Raw genomic sequence first — 18,942 nt, 5'->3', positions numbered from 1 at the left:
CACACGAGAACAGATGTTTTCTAATTCAAATCTTCAGATTCCTGACCAATCCTGGCCAGGTATTACCCTTCTCCATCCCTCATAACTGCCCCACTGACCATTTGTGCCCACCTACTCCAAGTGGGGCAGTGATTTCCTACATGGACTTCAAGCCTGACAATTAATGATACCACAGATGCAAAACAGACTACTACTTTTCTATTAAGTGTTTTTTTTTCTTATGCTCTTCGTAATTAAGATAATAAGAGACCAATTGAAAGTTGAGGAAAGGTTATTGTCTTCAGTGAACAATCATTAACAGTAAAGTCAGTGTATCACCTTCACAGTGTCTGTTCTCCTATTTGTTTGTTTCTTTTCTTTCACACAACAAAGCTGGCAGAATACCTTTCCAGATTCTGAAAGGTCTACTCAAGTCTACATAATGGATGGTGAAAAAAGGGAAAAAAGAAAGACGCAGGTTCAATAGAAAGAGGATTAGTATTGTGGTTGAGGTAAACATTAACAGATGCCTGCCTCTCCTCAGTAAAATAATAAACTACTTCAGTCCAATTTCACCTGAAGTCATAAAATCTTCTATAATATCAATTTATCGACCGATCTCACTGAGATGCTGTTTAAGAAATGTTGATGCATCAGCATCTCATAACAGCAAACTCCTTCAGCTCAATGACTGAGCTGATGGTCCGTTAGGTTTGTTTGGCAGCAACCCTCTTCAACACAGCTGAGCTGATTATTAATTCTGAATTTTGATGAGAGTGTTGTCTCTTCATCAGGACTCATGCAAAGAGACACCAACAGACAGGTAATCAGGAGGCCGTGAAGTGAAGTGCATACCTTGTGTGGGGCTCTCAGCAGCCTGTGGACTCCAGCGATCTGATTGATGAGAGGAATATCCTCCCTGAAGGTGTACAGAGGTGGTCTGGTGGGTTCGGGGAAATTGGTGCTGTTAAATGGATCGGTATCATCTAAGAACTGCACCCTGCATATAAACGTAGCCATGATGCATCCATGCAAGGCTATTTTGGAGGATCAAAATAGTGGATGCGACAGCACACAGCCCGTGACAGACAGAGCACCCCCCCCACCCTCCCCCCTCCCCTCCCCCTGCACCCCCTGCGTCCCCCGGCAGGAAAACTACCGGCAGCTCCTCTGCAGTAGCCAAAATCCTGCACCCCCCCACCCCCTGTTATCCTTGGACCTGCTCCATACGCTGGCCGCCGCTCAGAGGGACGCAGGACAGTGGGCACAACAGCCAACCCCCCAAAAGCAAGTAGAGATCCAGGATAGATCCTTCAGAGAGCCGGGCAGTCAGGGCGGGGAGGAGACCGGCCGGCCGGCGGTGTCCGAGGGCATAGCTGAGGCTCTGAGGCGGACCGGACTGCTCCACTTGGCGCCTGGTCTGTGAGAGCGATGGGAAGCGGCTCCCTCCTCCAGCGCGCACCGCGCCAGAGGAGAGCTCAGCCGGCAGACACGGCTCATATTACAGGCGCTGTGGCGGCCTCCAGCGGACACAGAAGAGACTAAAAAACTACTGCACTGCAACTCAAGCTTTAGTCAACATTCAAGGCCCACCGTGGATGTAATACCATTTTAAATCCGGTCTCTATATCCGTTAATTCAATTTTCAACAGATTAAGAGGGACATTTTATGTTTGGGAGCAAAAATGACATGTTCATCTGACAATTTACTTTAAGATCGTATTAATTTTCTCTAAAAGTAGGTTTATAATTGAATGAATAATTTCATTGGCTAAAACTTATCAAGGATATTATTCGTGAAAGCTTATTGTAACTATCTTGGTTTATTATCATTCAAAGCTTTTTTATATATAAAAAAAACAAAGATGGCAGTCAGACAGAGAGCAGCACCCTCTGTAGCCTTAAAGCTGTTGAAATAAATTATTTATAACATACTGCTACACACTGCAATGTGGTAAGCACTTTTTTTAAATAATCGGACTACCAACTACACACAGACCTCCTGACATTTCATAAGCATGTCCACAAATTATTTATTTTTCTGAATAAACTGAAAATAAATGTTTTAAATAATTTTACTATTAATACAGCTCATTATTTTTTACTACATTGGTTACTGACGCTTTATAGAAGTTATAAATCTTGACATTTAAGAAAGCAAAACAAACTAAAAAAAAAGGATGGTTATGCTTGCCTTTTTTTAACACAGTTTACACAAATATGCCCAAGTTTCTGTCATCATATCAAAGAACTCTCTTATTATGATATTACTGAGGTTTGATACCGTACTCTATGTTACATACTTGAACCAGATGAACTGACTGAGCTATGACCACACCATAAAACCTTTAAACTGTCTTTCTCCTGCAAAACTCACAAAAACGACTTTTGTCATTAATGTTCTTCAAAGGTTGCAAACCTACAGTTAATTTCAGAGTTTATTTCATTGTCATTTATGCCATTTCTACCATTTTCAGCTTCAGAGCAACAGAGACATAAGAATTGTCTTTCAGGGTACATATTAACGTCAATCAGTATTTTTGTTCTACAGCAATAAAGACATCTCAAACCGAATTAATTTTCAATTTCTGACACATCTTTAGCTTTACTAAATGTGTTTGACCTTGCCGAGCGCGACATCACCAACACCAACTCCACTGATGTTGTTCAATCTCTTGATGACACATCATGAGATTATTGAGGCGCTGGACCTGAAAACATTGCAACTTGACTACTTTGCAGTGAGGTAAGATACACAGGTCTGTGTACGATTATCCTTTTCTTCATAAAGCTCTTCTGTCTTGACCCATCTTCTATGTTTGGTAGCATCGAGGGGGGCTCTCGTGCGAGGAAATAGCCAAAAGAGGCTGTTACTGGTAAGTCAAACTCTGTCCTCGGATTTTCAATTAAAAAGAGAGTTTCAGTTCATTTTCTAAACTCTTTTCTCTCTTTCAGGTGTTGCATGTTTTGCTTTCTGGTGGGTTTTGTGTTTCTGCAAGGTTTAGGGAGTTCCTGACTTTCCCCTACTGGTTGTTGCTTTCTGCAAAATGTTCTCAGTGGTGTACATATATGGGATAGACAGGTCATATCAAAATTCAAACAATGTTTTGAAAATTTGTTCATGTCCTTTAAAAAGCAAGTTCTTAATGTGCAGTGTTGTTTTTCATGGTGTGTAGCCGATGTTTGATCTCTGGCACACAGTAAAAGTTAAAGTATATGCAGTTTTGTGTTATCGTGACTTGTAATTTTAGACTTCTTTGCATTAAAGGTACATTACAATTTATCATTACTGCAGCTGATGGCAACCAAATAGATTTTTTCGAGCATCCTATACCTTGGATATTAGAATGATTTTGCCAATTAAGAAAACACTTCAAGCTGTACGAGAACAGGATACAATTCCACATTCTTATCAATGCAGTGTGTGCCAGGGAGAAATGATGCATTTAAAATATATATGATTACATTCCAATCATTTTGATAAATACTGTGATTGCAATATGGCTCAGTGGGAGCGGTCATTTTCGTTTTTTGGCAGAGAAAGGTTTAGAAAATATATTGCCATTTTGTGATTCAGATAGTATTTCAGTGATCATTCACGTGTTACATTTGTGTCATTGCTCTCCTAGATTCAATAATGATTTCAAGTTCCTTAAAGTCCCTGATTGGACACAAACCTAACTTCTCCTGGCAGGCAACATAGAGATTCATCAGCCTGATTCATCACCCTGATTATGTTTTTCATGTTGGTTTAGTACTTTATCAGCAAGGTTTCTGAAAACATCCTCTACAAAGCCTGGGATCAAAAATGTGTAAATATGAATTATTTTATTTTAGATAAACGCTTTACAATTATGGATAATGATTAGTTGAAAAAAAAAAAAAAAAAAAACACTTTTAGTAAAGCATTTTCTTCCCCTCTATTCAGGAGAATTTTCCTAAACTGGAGGAAAAGCCCTATCCAGTCTGGATTTATGTGGTCATCTTCATATTGGCAGGAATACCGAGTATTGCTGCTAACTGGCAGTGTATTAACAGAAAAAAGGGTGACCAGGCACAGCTCTACAATATCTCTGACCTTATTCAAATAAACCAATTCTCTGCCTAATTTTGGCGGTCAAAATGACTGAAATGATGGCTTTAATTATACTCTTTTACTTTTAAAACAGTAGGCATAGTTCTCCTCAGACAGAACTCCTTCTTTGTTCAGTCACCTGTGGCACCGAGCTCTAATTTCTTAACAGTGGATCAGGTGAGATACAAAACATAAAATACTGGCGCAGTACAGTATAGTATAGTATAGTTTGTCAAAAAAAACTGTCCTCACTTCACATTGGATTATTAGCTTACTGTGCTGTAATTTACTAAGGAGTCATATGGCTTTTAACAGCTGTCATAAAATTTGTGCATTACCTAGGAGTGCTGCCTCAGTAACATTGGCAAGATCATTTTAATTAGTACCATGTGATCAAGCTTTGAGACTGAAGGAAGGGACTGTTTTGTGTAATGACCTTTCTTTCCAGCTGGTGTCGCTGTTGAGGTATGTTAACAAAGTTGACTGTTTCAGAAGTGGATTCAATATAGATTAAATCCAATGTACAGTCTTACTTTAAGCCTCAACCTAGAACCTGTTATACTTTATGCCTTTGGTCTTTTGAATACGATGCAGAAGTTAATACAGTGGCCTTTTTAGGCTACTACTTATAAAGAATAATGTTTTTAAACAGTGTGGAAGCTGTTTTTGATTCTTACTGTAGATTATTAATCAGTCATGCATATTTCAATAAAATTAGGAAAGCATGTGTCCTATCACACTTTTATTGCCTGGGTCCCTATTTATGCTTCCAATCAGCTGCCTCTGTTATCAGCATCATATCACTGCCACAATATACAAAGGCTTTTTATTAAACCAAAAGGCCACATTGTCTACGGCTTCAAGAGCCAACTTGAAATATGAGGTTGATAAAGCAGCCCCCCCCCCCCCCCGTCTCCTGATACAAAGAGGTTGGGAATAAGCAGGTTCTCTTAAGACCATGCAGAGGGAAAAGTCAGACAAAAAGGGATTTTGATTTTGACTTGTTAAATATACCAAAATGACAAAGGAGAAAGACGTGATGGGTGAAGAAGGTGAAAGTGCTGAGCAGAAGGAGATGACTGAAAGGCCAAAATGGGACAATAAAATCCAGTATTTGCTAACCTGCATAGGTTTTGCTGTGGGACTTGGTAATGTGTGGAGATTTCCATATTTGTGTCAGACCTATGGTGGAGGTAAGGGGATTTATGTTACAATATGCTTTGTAAGGTTAAAAAAAAGGCAAAGTTGGACAGCTGAAAAAAAAAAGTGACCTTTCACTTGGTTTTCAATGTTAATAAACATTTAACACTGAATTTACAAACAAAATAATAATCTGTAAATCAATAATCTTGAACTATCCTTTTATATAATTTTAATTCATCCAGGTTATGTAAATATCAAAACGCTTTTAGAATGTAACTATTCTCACAGAGATATCTAAGTAATATGTTCTGACAATGCTACCAATCAGTTATACACACCCATGCACTTTACTGCCAGTCTTCTCTTCAGACTCAATTTACCATCAGTGGTTTATTCTCTATATTATATTTGTGAGAATGACATGGCTGACTTGAATAATTTTAGTTTGCATGCTTTATTGTGAACACAAGATAAATGGAACAAATGTTATCAGTGTAAGTGAGTTTATATAAGTGAGTGTGATAAAGCTCTGGCTGTTGATAATAAAGAGTCCAGTAAGTAGAAACTGAACATGTAGCCATTTGCTCACTGAAAAAGCCATGTTCACTGTTTAATGACTTTTTTATATACATTTGTTTTGTTTCAAGGGGCTTTTCTGATTCCTTATGGCATTGCCCTGGTGTTGGAGGGACTTCCTCTGTTGCACATGGAACTGGCCATTGGACAGCGGCTCCGCATGGGAAGTGTTGGAGTGTGGAACTCAATCTCCCCATTTATGGGAGGGCTGGGTGAGAAGGTGTTGTATTTTTTTAAAATCAAGATGCCAAAATGGGGATGGGGGGGTAAACAGTACAGCATAAAGTAATGACAGCCTTCAGAGTACTGCTGTCTTAGTCATCATTTTATATTACTGAGTCATATTTATGCCCACACACAGGTGTGGCTTCCATGACAGTGTCCTTCCTAGTTGGTCTGTTCTACAACATGATCTTGGCCTGGATCCTCTGGTACTTCTTCCACTCCTTTCAAAACCCACTTCCCTGGAGAGACTGCCCAATAAATGTTAATCATACTGGTAATTTTTACATCATAAGTGATATTAATTTGTAAGTAAAGGACAGAAGGGCCTTATTAATTAACCACTATACAATAATATCATCTTTTTGATACAGGCTATGTGACTGAATGTGAAAAGAGCTCACCAGTGAACTATTTTTGGTATCGTGAAACACTGAACATAACCCCAGACATTGAGACTAGTGGCTCCTTACAGTGGTGGCTTGTTTTGTGTCTTGCATCTGCTTGGTGCCTTGTGTACATCTGCTTCATACGTGGAATCGAGACGATTGGAAAGGTAAAAATAATCTGTTTCCCATTGTACTAAAGATGTTGTTGTTTTATCCATTTGTTACATTGGCCTGTCCATTCCCAACTAACTTTATATAATAACATCTAATCTATTTGAACAGGCCATTTATGCCACAGCCACATTTCCGTATCTTGTTCTGACCATCTTCTTAGTAAGATCTTTGACTCTGTCCGGGGCAAGTGATGGCTTAATATATCTCTTCACTCCAAATGTAAGTTTTCTCTCATACTGAATTAATAATTTTTCTAAAATTTCATGACAACTTTAAATAGTTTCAAATTTAAAAATAAAAAACAAACAAACAAACAATCATTTAATTTGTTTAACACAGTGGGAAACGCTAAAGAATCCAAAGGTCTGGTTGGATGCGGCCACTCAGATCTTTTTCTCTTTGTCTTTGGCTTTTGGGGGACTTATCGCTTTTTCCAGTTACAATGCCCAGAAGTAAGACAATTCAAACCAATTCAGACTTTGGTCATTCAGTGTATAATGCACAAAAACACCAAAAACTGATAGCACTCTGTCTTGCAGGAATAACTGTGAAAGAGACGCCCTGATTGTTGGATGTGTGAACAGCTTTACATCAATATATGCATCGATTCCCATTTTTGCCATTCTTGGATTTAAGGCAAATGAGAACTACAATGACTGTCGAAACTGGTTAGTACCCTTGAGGTAATTATGGAGTGCCATAGTACAGTGTATTCAGCTCTATAATTATTACCTTATCATTAGTCAATATAAATAACTGATAATTATGTCATTAGACGTTATCAGACCCCAACTTAATGTTACTGTGGTAACTATATTAAATACACCACTACAGTACTTATTATTCAGTTTAGAAGTTTTAATGTTGGTAATAGAAGACTGACTTAATGTCTTGCTGATTTTAGGAACATACTCAAACTGACAAATGCATTTAACATTGGTGATGAAAACATTACTCTTGAAAACTATGATCAGTGGTTAAACCATCTGAATGCAACTGATCCCACAGAGGTTGAAGGCCTCAATCTGAAAACCTGCAATCTTCAGACCTTCCTGGACCAGGTACTGTATTACACATCTAGCACTATTAAACTTGTTCTGATAGCAGCTGAAAGGTTGTGTGTTCGATTACGTGTAACATCGTACCTGTAGAGCGCTTCTGGAACTGGACTGGCCTTCATTGTGTTCACTGAGGCCGTGATAAAAATGCCAGGCTCTCAGGTGTGGGCGGTGCTGTTCTTCGTGATGCTCTTCAGCCTTGGTCTGTCCTCCATGTTTGGAAATCTGGAGGGGGTCCTTACTCCTCTGTTGGACCTGCACATGATTCCAGCCTGGATGCCGAAGGAAATTTTCACAGGTAAACATGAAAGCTCTCATAACTTACTATAAAATTTGCAGTCACTGCGTGTTGGAAAATGGCAAGACTTTTGTAACACTGTTATTATATTATTAGCATAAAATTACAACTTTTTTTTTAGAACCCTATAATCTTCCGCCCTTGCATCATTCTAATTCAAAATGAAGCCATCCTGAAATTAAATTGTTATGTCTGTAGAAAAATTTGGATTGACATCTTATGTATTAAATTGCCAACATGTGTCAAAACAGACCATCATGCATTCAAATTTGAAATTAGTTTCATAAGAGTAGCTTGTGTCAGGGCCTTGAGGACATTCTCACAGAATGAAGCAGCACAAAAACCTTTTATTTCTTCTATTTTTCTCAGGTTTAATATGTCTTATCTCCTTTACTGTGGCTCTCATCTTTACTTTGGGATCTGGAAACTACTGGCTGGAGATTTTCAACAGCTACGTGGGATCTATACCGCTGTTGATCATAGCGTTCTTTGAGATCATTAGTGTGGTATATCTCTACGGAATAAATAGGTGATATTGTAATTCATCAATGATTGGGCTTACTACACTACAACACGTGTAAATGGTCTTACAGTAGGCTTTTTCATGGGCCCACAGGTTTAATGATGACATTGAATGGATGACAGGTCGGAGGCCAAACATCTACTGGCAAGCTACCTGGCGCTTCATCAGCCCTTTCATGTTACTGGTGGTTTTTGTTGCATACATTGTTACTGAGGCAGAAAGACAGCCAACTTATAATACCTGGAACCCAGATTATGTGAGCACAATTTTACAGCTGTACAACATCACTGTGTAGAATTTGTTACACGAAAGACGGAAAAACATTGACTTTCTACCCCATTGTCCCCACAGGTGAATTTCCCCCTTGCTCATGTCCTGCACTATCCTCAATGGGTTTTTGGTATCTGTGTTCTTTTATGTGTCCTTCCCGTCATGTCCATTCCTCTCGTGGCTCTCTACAGATTCATTGGCTTCCTGAAGAAGTACATCATGGGCAGGCACAATCAAAACCCATATGCAAATGAACTAATGTAAAGGAAACATGCAAATCAATTTCCTTTTGCTCTTTTATAAGACTGACGGTCAGGCTTCCCAGTGGTGTCTATGTGATGTCTGTGATTGAATAACTCCTTACGTACACTTTTACTTGGAAAGAGCATGGCAAACAAAAAGATTTCAGCTTTCTCTCTTTGTATTATATAGTATTGTAAGCTTCTAATTTAATTACAGTTTAAATTACATTATAAATATTATAGTGGATTGACATTAGCAGCTGTAATTCAAATATATTTGCTAAATTTAAATACATAAATTATGTGTAAATTTACACAAGTGTATTTATATTGGGGAAGGAACTGCAAACACTGGTGGTCAGATCAAATGAATACAAGACAATACCCCCAAAATTATGAGCTGATTACCACGGACTGGTATGGAGTATACGATTTGTTCCGATATTTGATTAAAGGTAGTTAATTTCCTGTTGTGATGCTGTGAATGGGAACAAATAGAGTGAGATTGATAACGCCTGTGAATGGTTTGCAATAAACTCATTATTAGTTTTCAAAGAAAAAAAAATCCCAATGCTTTTCAGTGCAAATGTTTGCAAGCAATACCACAAGAGTGGATGTTTGTCACAATGTAATCTTTGTACGTTTGGGCAACACAGACATTGTAGACGGTTGTTTATTAACACAAAGCATCATCTATAAATCCCATTCTCAACTGCCTAAGAAATGGGTTTCTTGTTATATAATGTAGTTACCTCCTTCTGCCATCAGCAATCTGCAAGAAGGGTGAAGAGTGATGTAGTGTTGCATGACGCGTCAATAATGTAACTTTTTTTTTTTTTTTTTTTGGCATGTCAACACTGTATGTGTGCATACAGTTGCATGCATGTGTTCTCTGGCGCTGCACATGTGTGTGCATGTGTGTATTTTGAGTCATACGAGTTACACTGTTATCCTTTTTTGTGGTGTGGGTGGACAGTGATATTGTCCCCACAGTGTCACATGCTTTGGAATATGCTGGCTGCTTTTGTTGCCCCTCTGCCTGTTCTGCTTTTCTGGCACTTTCATACAATGGTGCACTTGAACACGGCGATGTTATTAAGCCTTTCAAACTACTACAGCTTGAATTCCAGCTCTCAGGAAAAACTAGCATCCCAATGTAGGATACGTGTCACAAGATACATCATCGAGGAACAACAGCAAGGATTGAGCGTCACATCAGAGCAAAGGTGACAACTGACCCAGCAATGAATTAAGAAAGCTTTCATTATTGTCGTTTTAAGACTGCATATAGCTGTGCAAGGTGTCATGATAATGCTGTTTTCGGTACTGCCATATCTAAATACCTGAGAAAATCCTATTGCTGATATGCTTTTCCTGTTTCTTTTCTTTCTTGCTTCACAATCTGAGTGACTGAGTCATTGCAGCCAGTCTTATGTATTTGACAAAATCATTTAATGTAAATGATTTTCTCAAATATATAAGACTGAGTTGTGACATAATTAATCATATTTTGGTATCACAACAACACTTAGTGTTAGTTAGTGTTGACAGCTAAGTTAAATAAAAGATACAGATTTTTGTTTCGACAAGTAATTTAACTCAACGGTATCCTTGTAAGTGGCCTTGGCACTTCTGTGGCACAACGGAAACTAAACCATCTTTCAAAATATCTGAATGAGTTAGCGCTGTGCCACAGTATTTTAACAATATACCATTAACAACGGAGCAAGAGTGCAACAAGGTCAAACGTTTTTTGGATCACCAATCCTACTGCAGGCGATGTCCCGGCGAGCAGATGCCTCCCAGTGTGGTGGGGTTGTGGTCGAGTTCGAGTCTCGGGAAATCAGGGATGCGAGAGCTAAAAAAGCCAGAAGTATGCCAGGTGAGCTAGACTTTGAAATGCACCTGGTGCAGTGTGTTTGCAGCAAATGTAATGCGTCATTTTGTTTTCATGCATTTCCTTCTAAGGTTCAGCCCTTATCTACCTCAAGGGTCCCAGATTTCTCATCTATGTCAGTGGAGCATTGTCAATGTGGGTAAGAATCATTTCCGGAAGAAACCGATTCCTGGAGCAATAGATAAGACCCCCAAAAATTAAATAACAGTGAGGTAGTTTACTTATCTTAAACTGTGTGACAGCAAACCTATGTCTTTCAAAGCAACACAATGATGACGTTTTATGTTGTGTCGACCAGGGTGACCGCATGTGGCACTTTGCTATCTCTGTGTTCCTGATTGAGCTGTATGGCCGTAACCTGCTGTTGACTGCAGTGTTTGGATTGGTAGTGGCTGGGTCAGTGCTCCTGCTTGGGGCTTTGATCGGAGACTGGGTTGATCGGAATCCCAGAAATAAAGGTATGCACAACAGTTTTTACACAAACGTTTGAACATTTTAGCATGCACTATATCACAGGCCACAGATACAGATCGGTGGATTTCAATCTTGGTCACAGTAGTGTGCTGGTTTCCTATCGCAACAGGTGATAACTTGTATTTACCAGTAAATCAGTCCCTGACTTGTTAGCTCAATGCCAGCAGCACTCGAGGCACAAGGTTAACAGCCACTGATCCATATCGCTCGAGGCTAACTGTAGTTTTTTATCACATATCTTATATATGCTGTAACAGACTAAACTGGCTATTTTCTGTCCCCTATTTTAGTTGCACATGCATCTCTTTTCATTCAGAACATCTCAGTGACAGTATGTAGCATTGTGCTCATGTTGGTGTTCTCATATAAGCAAAGGATTGAACAGATCTGGGATGGATGGCTTACTGTGAGTAGACACTACACAATAACTACATTTCATAACTTGACAACTTGTTGATCTGCAAACAGGCTACTCACCATGGTTGGTTCACAGAGGAGTTATTGCTGCTGTTGTCCCCTCTGTCCTGTGTCCCTGTTGTCTCTGCTTCTGAGCTTGTGGCTACTCTGTGCTGTCATAGTAACATGTTGCATCACAAAACTCACACAAGGTGGTTTGTTATACGGTGGTGATCGTCCTGGCAGATGTGGCAAACCTCGCAAGCACAGCACTGACCATTGCCATTCAGAGGGACTGGATTGTGGTTATCACAGGCTACAACCGAGGTCACTTAGCTGGTGAGGGGACTTGCTCTCTGTTTCTGCCCACGTTGGTTCTTATTCCATGTTTGTCATGGCCTCACATCGCCAGGTTACGAAAAATAAGCACTGGCCCAACTCTTGCTAAAAGTCCTCCAGTGAAAGAGCACTAACCTCTGTGTTTTTGACCCTAACAAAAGGAATGAATGCAACCATGAGGCGGATAGATCAGGTGACTAACATCCTGGCCCCATTGGCAGTGGGACAGGTCATGACCCTGGCCTCCAATGTAGTCGGCTGTGGCTTCATCCTTGGCTGGAACCTTGTGTCTCTCATTGTGGAGTTCTTTTTCTTGTCACGGGTGTATCGAATCGTCCCTGCTCTTTCAGTCAAACCACCCGTGGTGGAGTTGGACGAGGTGTATCTGGAGAGGAGGGAGAGTTCACAAGGTATGGGCCAGTATTATTTTTATTGCATCATCTCTGTGTTCCTGGATTTTTATTAATGGCACATGATTAATTAAAACACAATTGAAGTTCAAAAATCAAAAAACATTTTGTTGTAATTTTTTACTTTTTTCTGTAAAATGTAAAAATTACCATTTTAGCTGAAATTGGAAAAGCACGTCACAATCTCATATGTGACTATGGCAGTTTTTATAACGTCCTGCAGCCCTAATTCTAACATGCATTACAACGTAATTACATTCCAAGATAATGTGCTTAAGTCGGGGCAGCATCACTGATCCTCACACTTGCTACATTAGCTTGTAGTTGTACAACATAAATATGCTGTGCTTCAGGTTAAACTATGTCAATTATGTCTGATTGTAGCTGGCAACACAGGAATAACGTACAGCAGCCACAAGAGCCATTGTGTGAAATTTACTTTAAAATTCAACTTGACAACTTGTTTGCAATACTTAGCAGTGTACATCTTTAGAGTGCTAGCTAGTAAGATTTCTGCTAATTCTTATAGCTTGTGGTATTGGATGCACTTCCTCCCTTTGAAATTACATCAGGAAGAATTGGAATATTTACATTTTTAAAACTGCAGTCATCAAAATTTTATGAATGCCTCTGTTGACTTATACTGTGATTAGCATATTATCGTTGATTCCCTAGATTCATACCAAATGGACTAAAATCATGACGGAATGAATGTGATCGAGCTCCTTAGCTCCATTGTAGCCTCTGACGCAGTCTCCACAATCCAAATGAGTGTAGCTGTTCTGTATTTGACCAATTGTGGAGTTTTATCTGTCGTAGAGCTGAGCAGAAAGGGTGTATAAGCTTTTTCATTTCACAGAAGTGATGGATGAAATGCCTTTTTTTCCATCAGGGGAAGGTAATACTGCACAATCTCAACATCTGACGGAAGGCAACTGCAACATAAGCCTGCCCCTGAAAGAAATCACAAACTTGCCCCTGTGCTTCCGGAGGTTTCGCTGGTTGCTGAGCACCTGTAAGGACGGCTGGAGGGCGTACTATCGACAGCCCGTCTTTCTGGCAGGAATGGGTCTGGCTTTCCTCTACACCACAGTACTAGGCTTCGACTGCATCACCACTGGCTATGCCTACACCCAGGGCATAAGCGGCTCTCTTCTTAGTCTGCTTATGGGTGTGTCGGCCATCACTGGGTTGATGGGCACTGTGATGTTCACCAGACTCAGGAAGACATATGGTCTGGTGAACACAGGCATCATCTCCAGCTGCCTCCACCTGGGCTGCTTGCTGCTGTGTGTGTGCTCTGTGTTTGCCCCTGGCAGCCCGATGGATCTTAGCTTGCTGATGCCCTACATTACCTCCAACTCCTCCAGTGAACCTGGAGGGATGGCAAGCCAGAGACAAAAGCACACTTATCCTCTGAGGGGGGGCAGCAATCAGCCTCTGCTTCCTGACCGCTCCTCCATTCACTGGACAAACAACACACTGCTTTTTGACAACGTGCCCTCTGGCACAGCACCAGAATCCTATATTTCCATTATCCTGCTGTTCTTGGGCGTCATAACAGCACGCATCGGTGAGTAGCTCAGCATCTGAAGATGACTGGACTCAACACTTACAATTAAAAGACTAGATATGAGATATGAGTGTACAATTTACGAGAGGGTTGCCTGGCTGAAGGTTCTGAATGTGTTACATAGTTTATGCACCAGAAATCACAGTAAAAAGTGTAAAATATCTATTTCAGTTCATAAATTGGTCAATGTTATTTATTTATTTATTTTTGTAATTTTAAGCTTATGCTGATAGCCCGTATGTGTAAAATAGTCAGACTCCAAATAAACCGCAATGACATCTGTTCTTTTAGGTCTCTGGTCCTTCGACCTGACAGTGACCCAACTCTTGCAGGAGAACATCTGTGAGTCAGAGAGGGGTGTGGTAAATGGGGTGCAGAGCTCTATGAATTACCTGATGGATTTGCTTCACTTCATCATGGTCATCTCTGCTCCACAGCCACAGCACTTTGGTATTTTAGTTATCATTTCTGTAGTATTCATTACCACTGGGCACACCATGTACTTCCTGTACGCGCACAAAGCCAAGAGAAAACGCCGCCTCGACACATAAGGAGCAGGCACGGCCCACACATCCAGACATGAGATGCTTCCCAGCACTGACTCCACTCTGCACCTGTGAAATGAATGTCTCCTTCCTGTTCCCTCAGCAATCTTATTGCAACGCTCCACTCCCGACGTAGCCATTCATTTCAGCTCGACACAGCAACTGCCTGACACACCTCAGTTGCCTTATTCCTGCAGGGCTTTGTGCCAAAGCAGAACTCAGGTAAAGTAGAGTGGGAGACACGCTCTCCCTTCGTCTACATACATTGAGGTGGCTACAATAAATGCAGCAATGTTACCTGCAGGGGAAGTGTCCTAATCCCATGTACATCAGGACACAAAGGTAACAGGCCATGGCACCATCACATGCCTTTGCAAACCCTGTAGGATTACTGCAAGACTTTCATCAAACAAGCCTGTTAACTTACATAGCTTTTTGGATGGGAGGGTAGATGGATGGAGAGATTTTTCTAACCTTCACTCAGTTAAGAACCGATGTTGTGAGGAAAGCTTAACCGTGATAGATGTAAATATAACGACAAGAGAGTATTTTTACAAGTGGCATTGATATTGCTGATCCGTCCACTTGGAAATATTCCAGGATGTCCAGAGAGGAACATAAAGGGAACTTGATGTAAGATTGTTTGATAAAAAAAAATTATATATATTAAATCAGAAAGGCAGCCCCCCCTTTTAATGGACAGAAGTGAAAGGATATAGTATTCCTTCCCCTGGTTTGTTTCTCTGTGGATGAATCAAGCAAATATTTGCCTTTCTTTTATATATGTAAACCTGGCTATTGGATTACAGCAACAAAAAAAAACGATGCATTTGCACGATGCACCATGCATTTCAGTTCAACTTCATCACAAACTATTTATCTTCAAACTGCTTGTGTACATAGATAAATGAAATATTTTCCAAACGTTATAATCCTTCCCATATAAAGAGTGATATTAATAGTTTTATAGGAATCCAAGCAGAACGCAATCTTCACTTTGTGACATGTTTGATAGCTACGTGTTGATAGCAAATGTCGATCACTGCTTTTGGCAGTTTGTATTAAACTTAGCTTCATTCTTCTTTTGTAGTTCTGATGAACTAAACTTTGACTTACCTCAGCAAAGAACAAGAACACTGTTGGGAATATGACCTGGGAATTACACTCAGCTAATGTATGTTTTCATATCTCCTTCATGTACAGTGGAAATAAAATCTAAATTTCATCTTTTGTCATACAACCAGCCACACATCTCAATATATTTGTATAATTTTCCTGTAAACTTTATGTAGCCTATGTTGTCCTTATTTTTCAGACTGATTATTATGATAATGAAGATGACTGAAAAGGATTTGGCCAGAATAGTGAATCAGAGTGTTATATAAAACCTGTACCATGTCATCTGCGCTGAAAACTGTCATTGGCCCGATTATTTCACAGCCTGATATACAAATAAAGTCACCAATTCAACCTTCACTAATGAATGTTTGTCTCCTCGTACCATATCATACCAATGAAAGCAACATCCAAATGGTTTAATACCGTCTGTCACATGTGGACTGTAGATATTAGATTTACGGAATCAGTGGGGTGAATCCAGATTTTTCTGAAAACTTTGCTTAAGATGCGGTCTGACTACATGAAAGCTTAGAGAAGAAGAAATAGCACCACAGAGCAAATTCATCATTGGTCAGGATCAAGCCATAGCAAGTAGTTATCATGGTCCTGGATAGAAATGCTGTTAATGTAACAGCAAAATCAAGACACACTGAGGATATAAACCAAGACACAGCTATATGTAAATTTAATGGCATTTGGGGGCCAGTAGAGGTCAATGTCACATTAAACGGTCACAAGTCCCACACAGCAAGGCCTTTGGTCAACAATCAGAGGGTGTTTTTAATGCATAATTAGCACACTGCAAGAGGAATTGTAATGTCATTTTGTAATTTGTAATTTGTACAATCATCTAGCAGATAACAAATGAGTACATATGACGGTGGACAGAGAACAGTCATATGTCAACCACACAAAATCTTCATCTTTCAGGAGGATAAAGATGAAGAACTGAAAGACAGGGAAATCCAGTCTGCAGTATGTTATTCTCATCTGCAAAATTTAATCCTCATTCCCGGCCAGTCGAAGATCTCAGCATATCTGATGTGCCTGTGTTCCTGCTATGGCCTGACCATGAATGACTGGGCTTCCAGAAATTAAAATATCTGAAATTCTTAAAATTCCTCTCCCATACATGCTCAACTTCAATCCCTCGTCAGTCTTCTCCTGATGAAAAAGACTGAACTTGTTCTATTGTGCCCAACCAGCAGATGCCAGACCCCCCCCCCCACCTATTGGTCCTCCTTCTCCTACTTCCTGTTTTCCACGGAGCTCCATTACCTGAAAACAGTAACATACCCATAACATGTGAAATGATCATAATGATGAAACGCTGACAGCTTATCACTGTCTGAGTTGTGCCGACATACACTGATTTGACAAATCAGGATGAATTTGCACTGGGATTGCTCTTCCTTAAGAAATACATACATAACAATTTCTCTAGTTAAAAATAATCTTGTGCAGCTCATTCAGATCTAAAAACACAGCCATGACTGTGCAGCTTGCTCCTACAGCTCCAACAAAGGCTAGAGCCTTCCACAGACCAGACCCCCCCCCCCACCGCCACAGAGACTGGACCCATCCACAGAGAACAGAGACTAGGTCGGTATCAGACCCCCCCAGAAACTAGAGCGTAGACAGGCCCAGACCAGACTAGAGACTAGACCACAAAGACAGAATTGGTCATGTTACTGCTGTAACCATATGAATAACGAACAGAAGACCCAAAGACCTGCAGTTATGAGTTGTGAAGGAATCAGCCATTCCTGCATGGAGAATGCTGCAGAAAGACCTGTTCAAATCTGAGCCTGTGGCCCGCATGTGTGGACCACGGAAAAAAGAACAAATCACCCACTAAGATGACTTGTTACTCCTGAGTCATACAAAAGATTAGTTCAAACATTAGTTCACACATCACTAGTTCATATGTGCCAAAACTTTTGACTGATAAGGAGACAACACATATTAACTGGTGTCCTCCTGCAGAGAAACACAGAAACACTCACTTTGCTGTGCTTTAAAGATTTGGCACACATTGATGGGGGAAATGATTGACACACTAATCATGAATAAAGACAGAAGTTGCAGCAAAAACAAAAACACTCGACTGTCCTGAAAATAGGATTTTATACAGGCTGGACTACAGACTTTTGTTTAGGTGAAACCGTTCTCGTACTGCCAGTGAGTCTCAGTTATAACTGTGACTGTGTAAAAAAGGGCTAAAATATTTGTGGTGTCGTAGCTGGAACATCTTTTATTGACATTATTATTATTGACGCCAACCTGATCCCCATAAATTGCCCTAAGTGTCAGAACAGTAGCAGTAAGTCTCCCACTTTTTGTGTGTAATTTTGATTTGCGGTTCTAAAGCACAATAAGGTATTAAAACAGGAAGCATCTGCCAACGTCTTTGTTTCTGTTGTTTTTAGCATGAGAATTTGCAGCTGTTAGATTTTTGCTCTTGATTGTGGATTATCTCGGAGAGGGGACACGTAACCGGCTCAGAAGCATTTCATCAGCTTCTTGCAGCGCTTCAGGCCTGCAGTAACAGCAGTGCAGCTACCTACGGCTGTCATGGCAGTCCCTAGTCAACGACGGTAGTGGTGCGTTCGAGCAAGTTCACTAACAAGTCTGACTTTAGGCGTTCTCACTTTGCAATTAATTTCCTTGAGAAACTGGGTCAGTGGGAGCACACTAAAGCTGGAGAAGTCCTCCTGGCTTTGTCTAAGGACCCTTCACTGGGAAGGGGCAGGGAGGAAACAAGTTTGATTTTAGATATTCAAGGCCAATAATTTCCTTAGTTTCCTTCCCGTAGTGATAGTATAGAAAAACATATTATCCAAAAAATAGTATTATGGAGTTCTGTAAGATCTGTAAATGTTAAAAGCATGTGGTAAAGTTAGTTTCCTCTCTCAGTAAGTAAAAATACTTTTGTGTAACTATTAATCTGAGGCAGATCTTAAAGAGTAGTTTAGTAGTTTTTGAGACATCAAAGCTGTAATGAACAAGTTCCAATTGATTGAACTGATTGAAGCAGAATGGGCCTGATGTCCGCTTTTAAAGAAATTTATGTGTCTGTATTGTGTATCAGGACTGTGGACATCCTTTCAGATAGTTCCTTTGAAAAAGCAGAAGACTACATTCATCTGAATGACATGAAAAAGAAACGGTACCTAGTGATGGGGAACTTTTCTCATCGAGCAGTTTGCTGTATCAGCAGCTTGCAAGAACTGCACAATT

The 18,942-nt window shown here is 40.1% G+C and overlaps 3 protein-coding genes across 5 annotated transcripts in view; 2 read left to right on the top strand and 1 right to left on the bottom strand.

Annotated features, from left to right (window-relative positions):
* Positions 1–1,059, bottom strand: part of fhod3b (formin homology 2 domain containing 3b) — a 78,066-nt gene extending 77,007 nt beyond the window's left edge. For 2 of the 3 annotated variants that reach the window (XM_029505253.1, XM_029505254.1), the window contains exon 1: positions 835–999. In XM_029505253.1, the coding sequence (XP_029361113.1) occupies positions 835–999 (165 nt within the window). Of the gene's footprint in view, positions 1–834 lie in introns of all 3 variants that reach the window. The other variant, XM_029505252.1, reaches the window with a different exon arrangement.
* A 4,013-nt stretch (positions 1,060–5,072) lies between these two features.
* LOC115044637 (sodium-dependent neutral amino acid transporter B(0)AT3-like) lies at positions 5,073–8,971 on the top strand. Its single transcript, XM_029503770.1, has 12 exons — positions 5,073–5,247; positions 5,845–5,985; positions 6,135–6,272; positions 6,370–6,551; positions 6,667–6,777; positions 6,898–7,010; positions 7,098–7,226; positions 7,463–7,619; positions 7,710–7,914; positions 8,284–8,443; positions 8,531–8,693; positions 8,789–8,971. The coding sequence occupies exons 1-12, from the start codon at positions 5,073–5,075 to the stop codon at positions 8,969–8,971; spliced, it is 1,857 nt and encodes a 618-aa protein (XP_029359630.1).
* Positions 8,972–10,728: 1,757 nt separating this feature from the next.
* Positions 10,729–14,589, top strand: LOC115045338 (solute carrier family 40 member 1). Its single transcript, XM_029504964.1, has 8 exons — positions 10,729–10,831; positions 10,918–10,985; positions 11,145–11,304; positions 11,611–11,726; positions 11,929–12,055; positions 12,217–12,465; positions 13,358–14,038; positions 14,330–14,589. Exons 1-8 carry the CDS (start codon positions 10,729–10,731, stop codon positions 14,587–14,589), a joined length of 1,764 nt encoding a protein of 587 aa, XP_029360824.1.
* Positions 14,590–18,942: the final 4,353 nt, after the last annotated feature.

This window comes from Echeneis naucrates, chromosome 6, assembly GCF_900963305.1.
Source record: "Echeneis naucrates chromosome 6, fEcheNa1.1, whole genome shotgun sequence".
Lineage (NCBI taxonomy): Eukaryota > Metazoa > Chordata > Actinopteri > Carangiformes > Echeneidae > Echeneis > Echeneis naucrates.
Note: the sequence above shows the minus strand (reverse complement) of the source record. Positions and strands in the feature narration are given on the sequence as shown.

Excerpts from the sequence above, each read along its gene's own strand:
- LOC115044637 (XM_029503770.1), top strand. The coding sequence starts at position 5,073 with ATGACAAAGGAGAAAGACGTGATGGGTGAAGAAGGTGAAAGTGCTGAG. Across the intron at positions 5,986-6,134 it reads CCCATTTATGGGAGGGCTGG|GTGTGGCTTCCATGACAGTG; the intron begins GTGAGAAGGTGT and ends GCCCACACACAG. Across the intron at positions 8,694-8,788 it reads ATACCTGGAACCCAGATTAT|GTGAATTTCCCCCTTGCTCA; the intron begins GTGAGCACAATT and ends TTGTCCCCACAG.
- LOC115045338 (XM_029504964.1), top strand. The coding sequence starts at position 10,729 with ATGTCCCGGCGAGCAGATGCCTCCCAGTGTGGTGGGGTTGTGGTCGAG. Across the intron at positions 10,832-10,917 it reads AAAAGCCAGAAGTATGCCAG|GTTCAGCCCTTATCTACCTC; the intron begins GTGAGCTAGACT and ends TTTCCTTCTAAG. Across the intron at positions 12,056-12,216 it reads CAACCGAGGTCACTTAGCTG|GAATGAATGCAACCATGAGG; the intron begins GTGAGGGGACTT and ends CCCTAACAAAAG.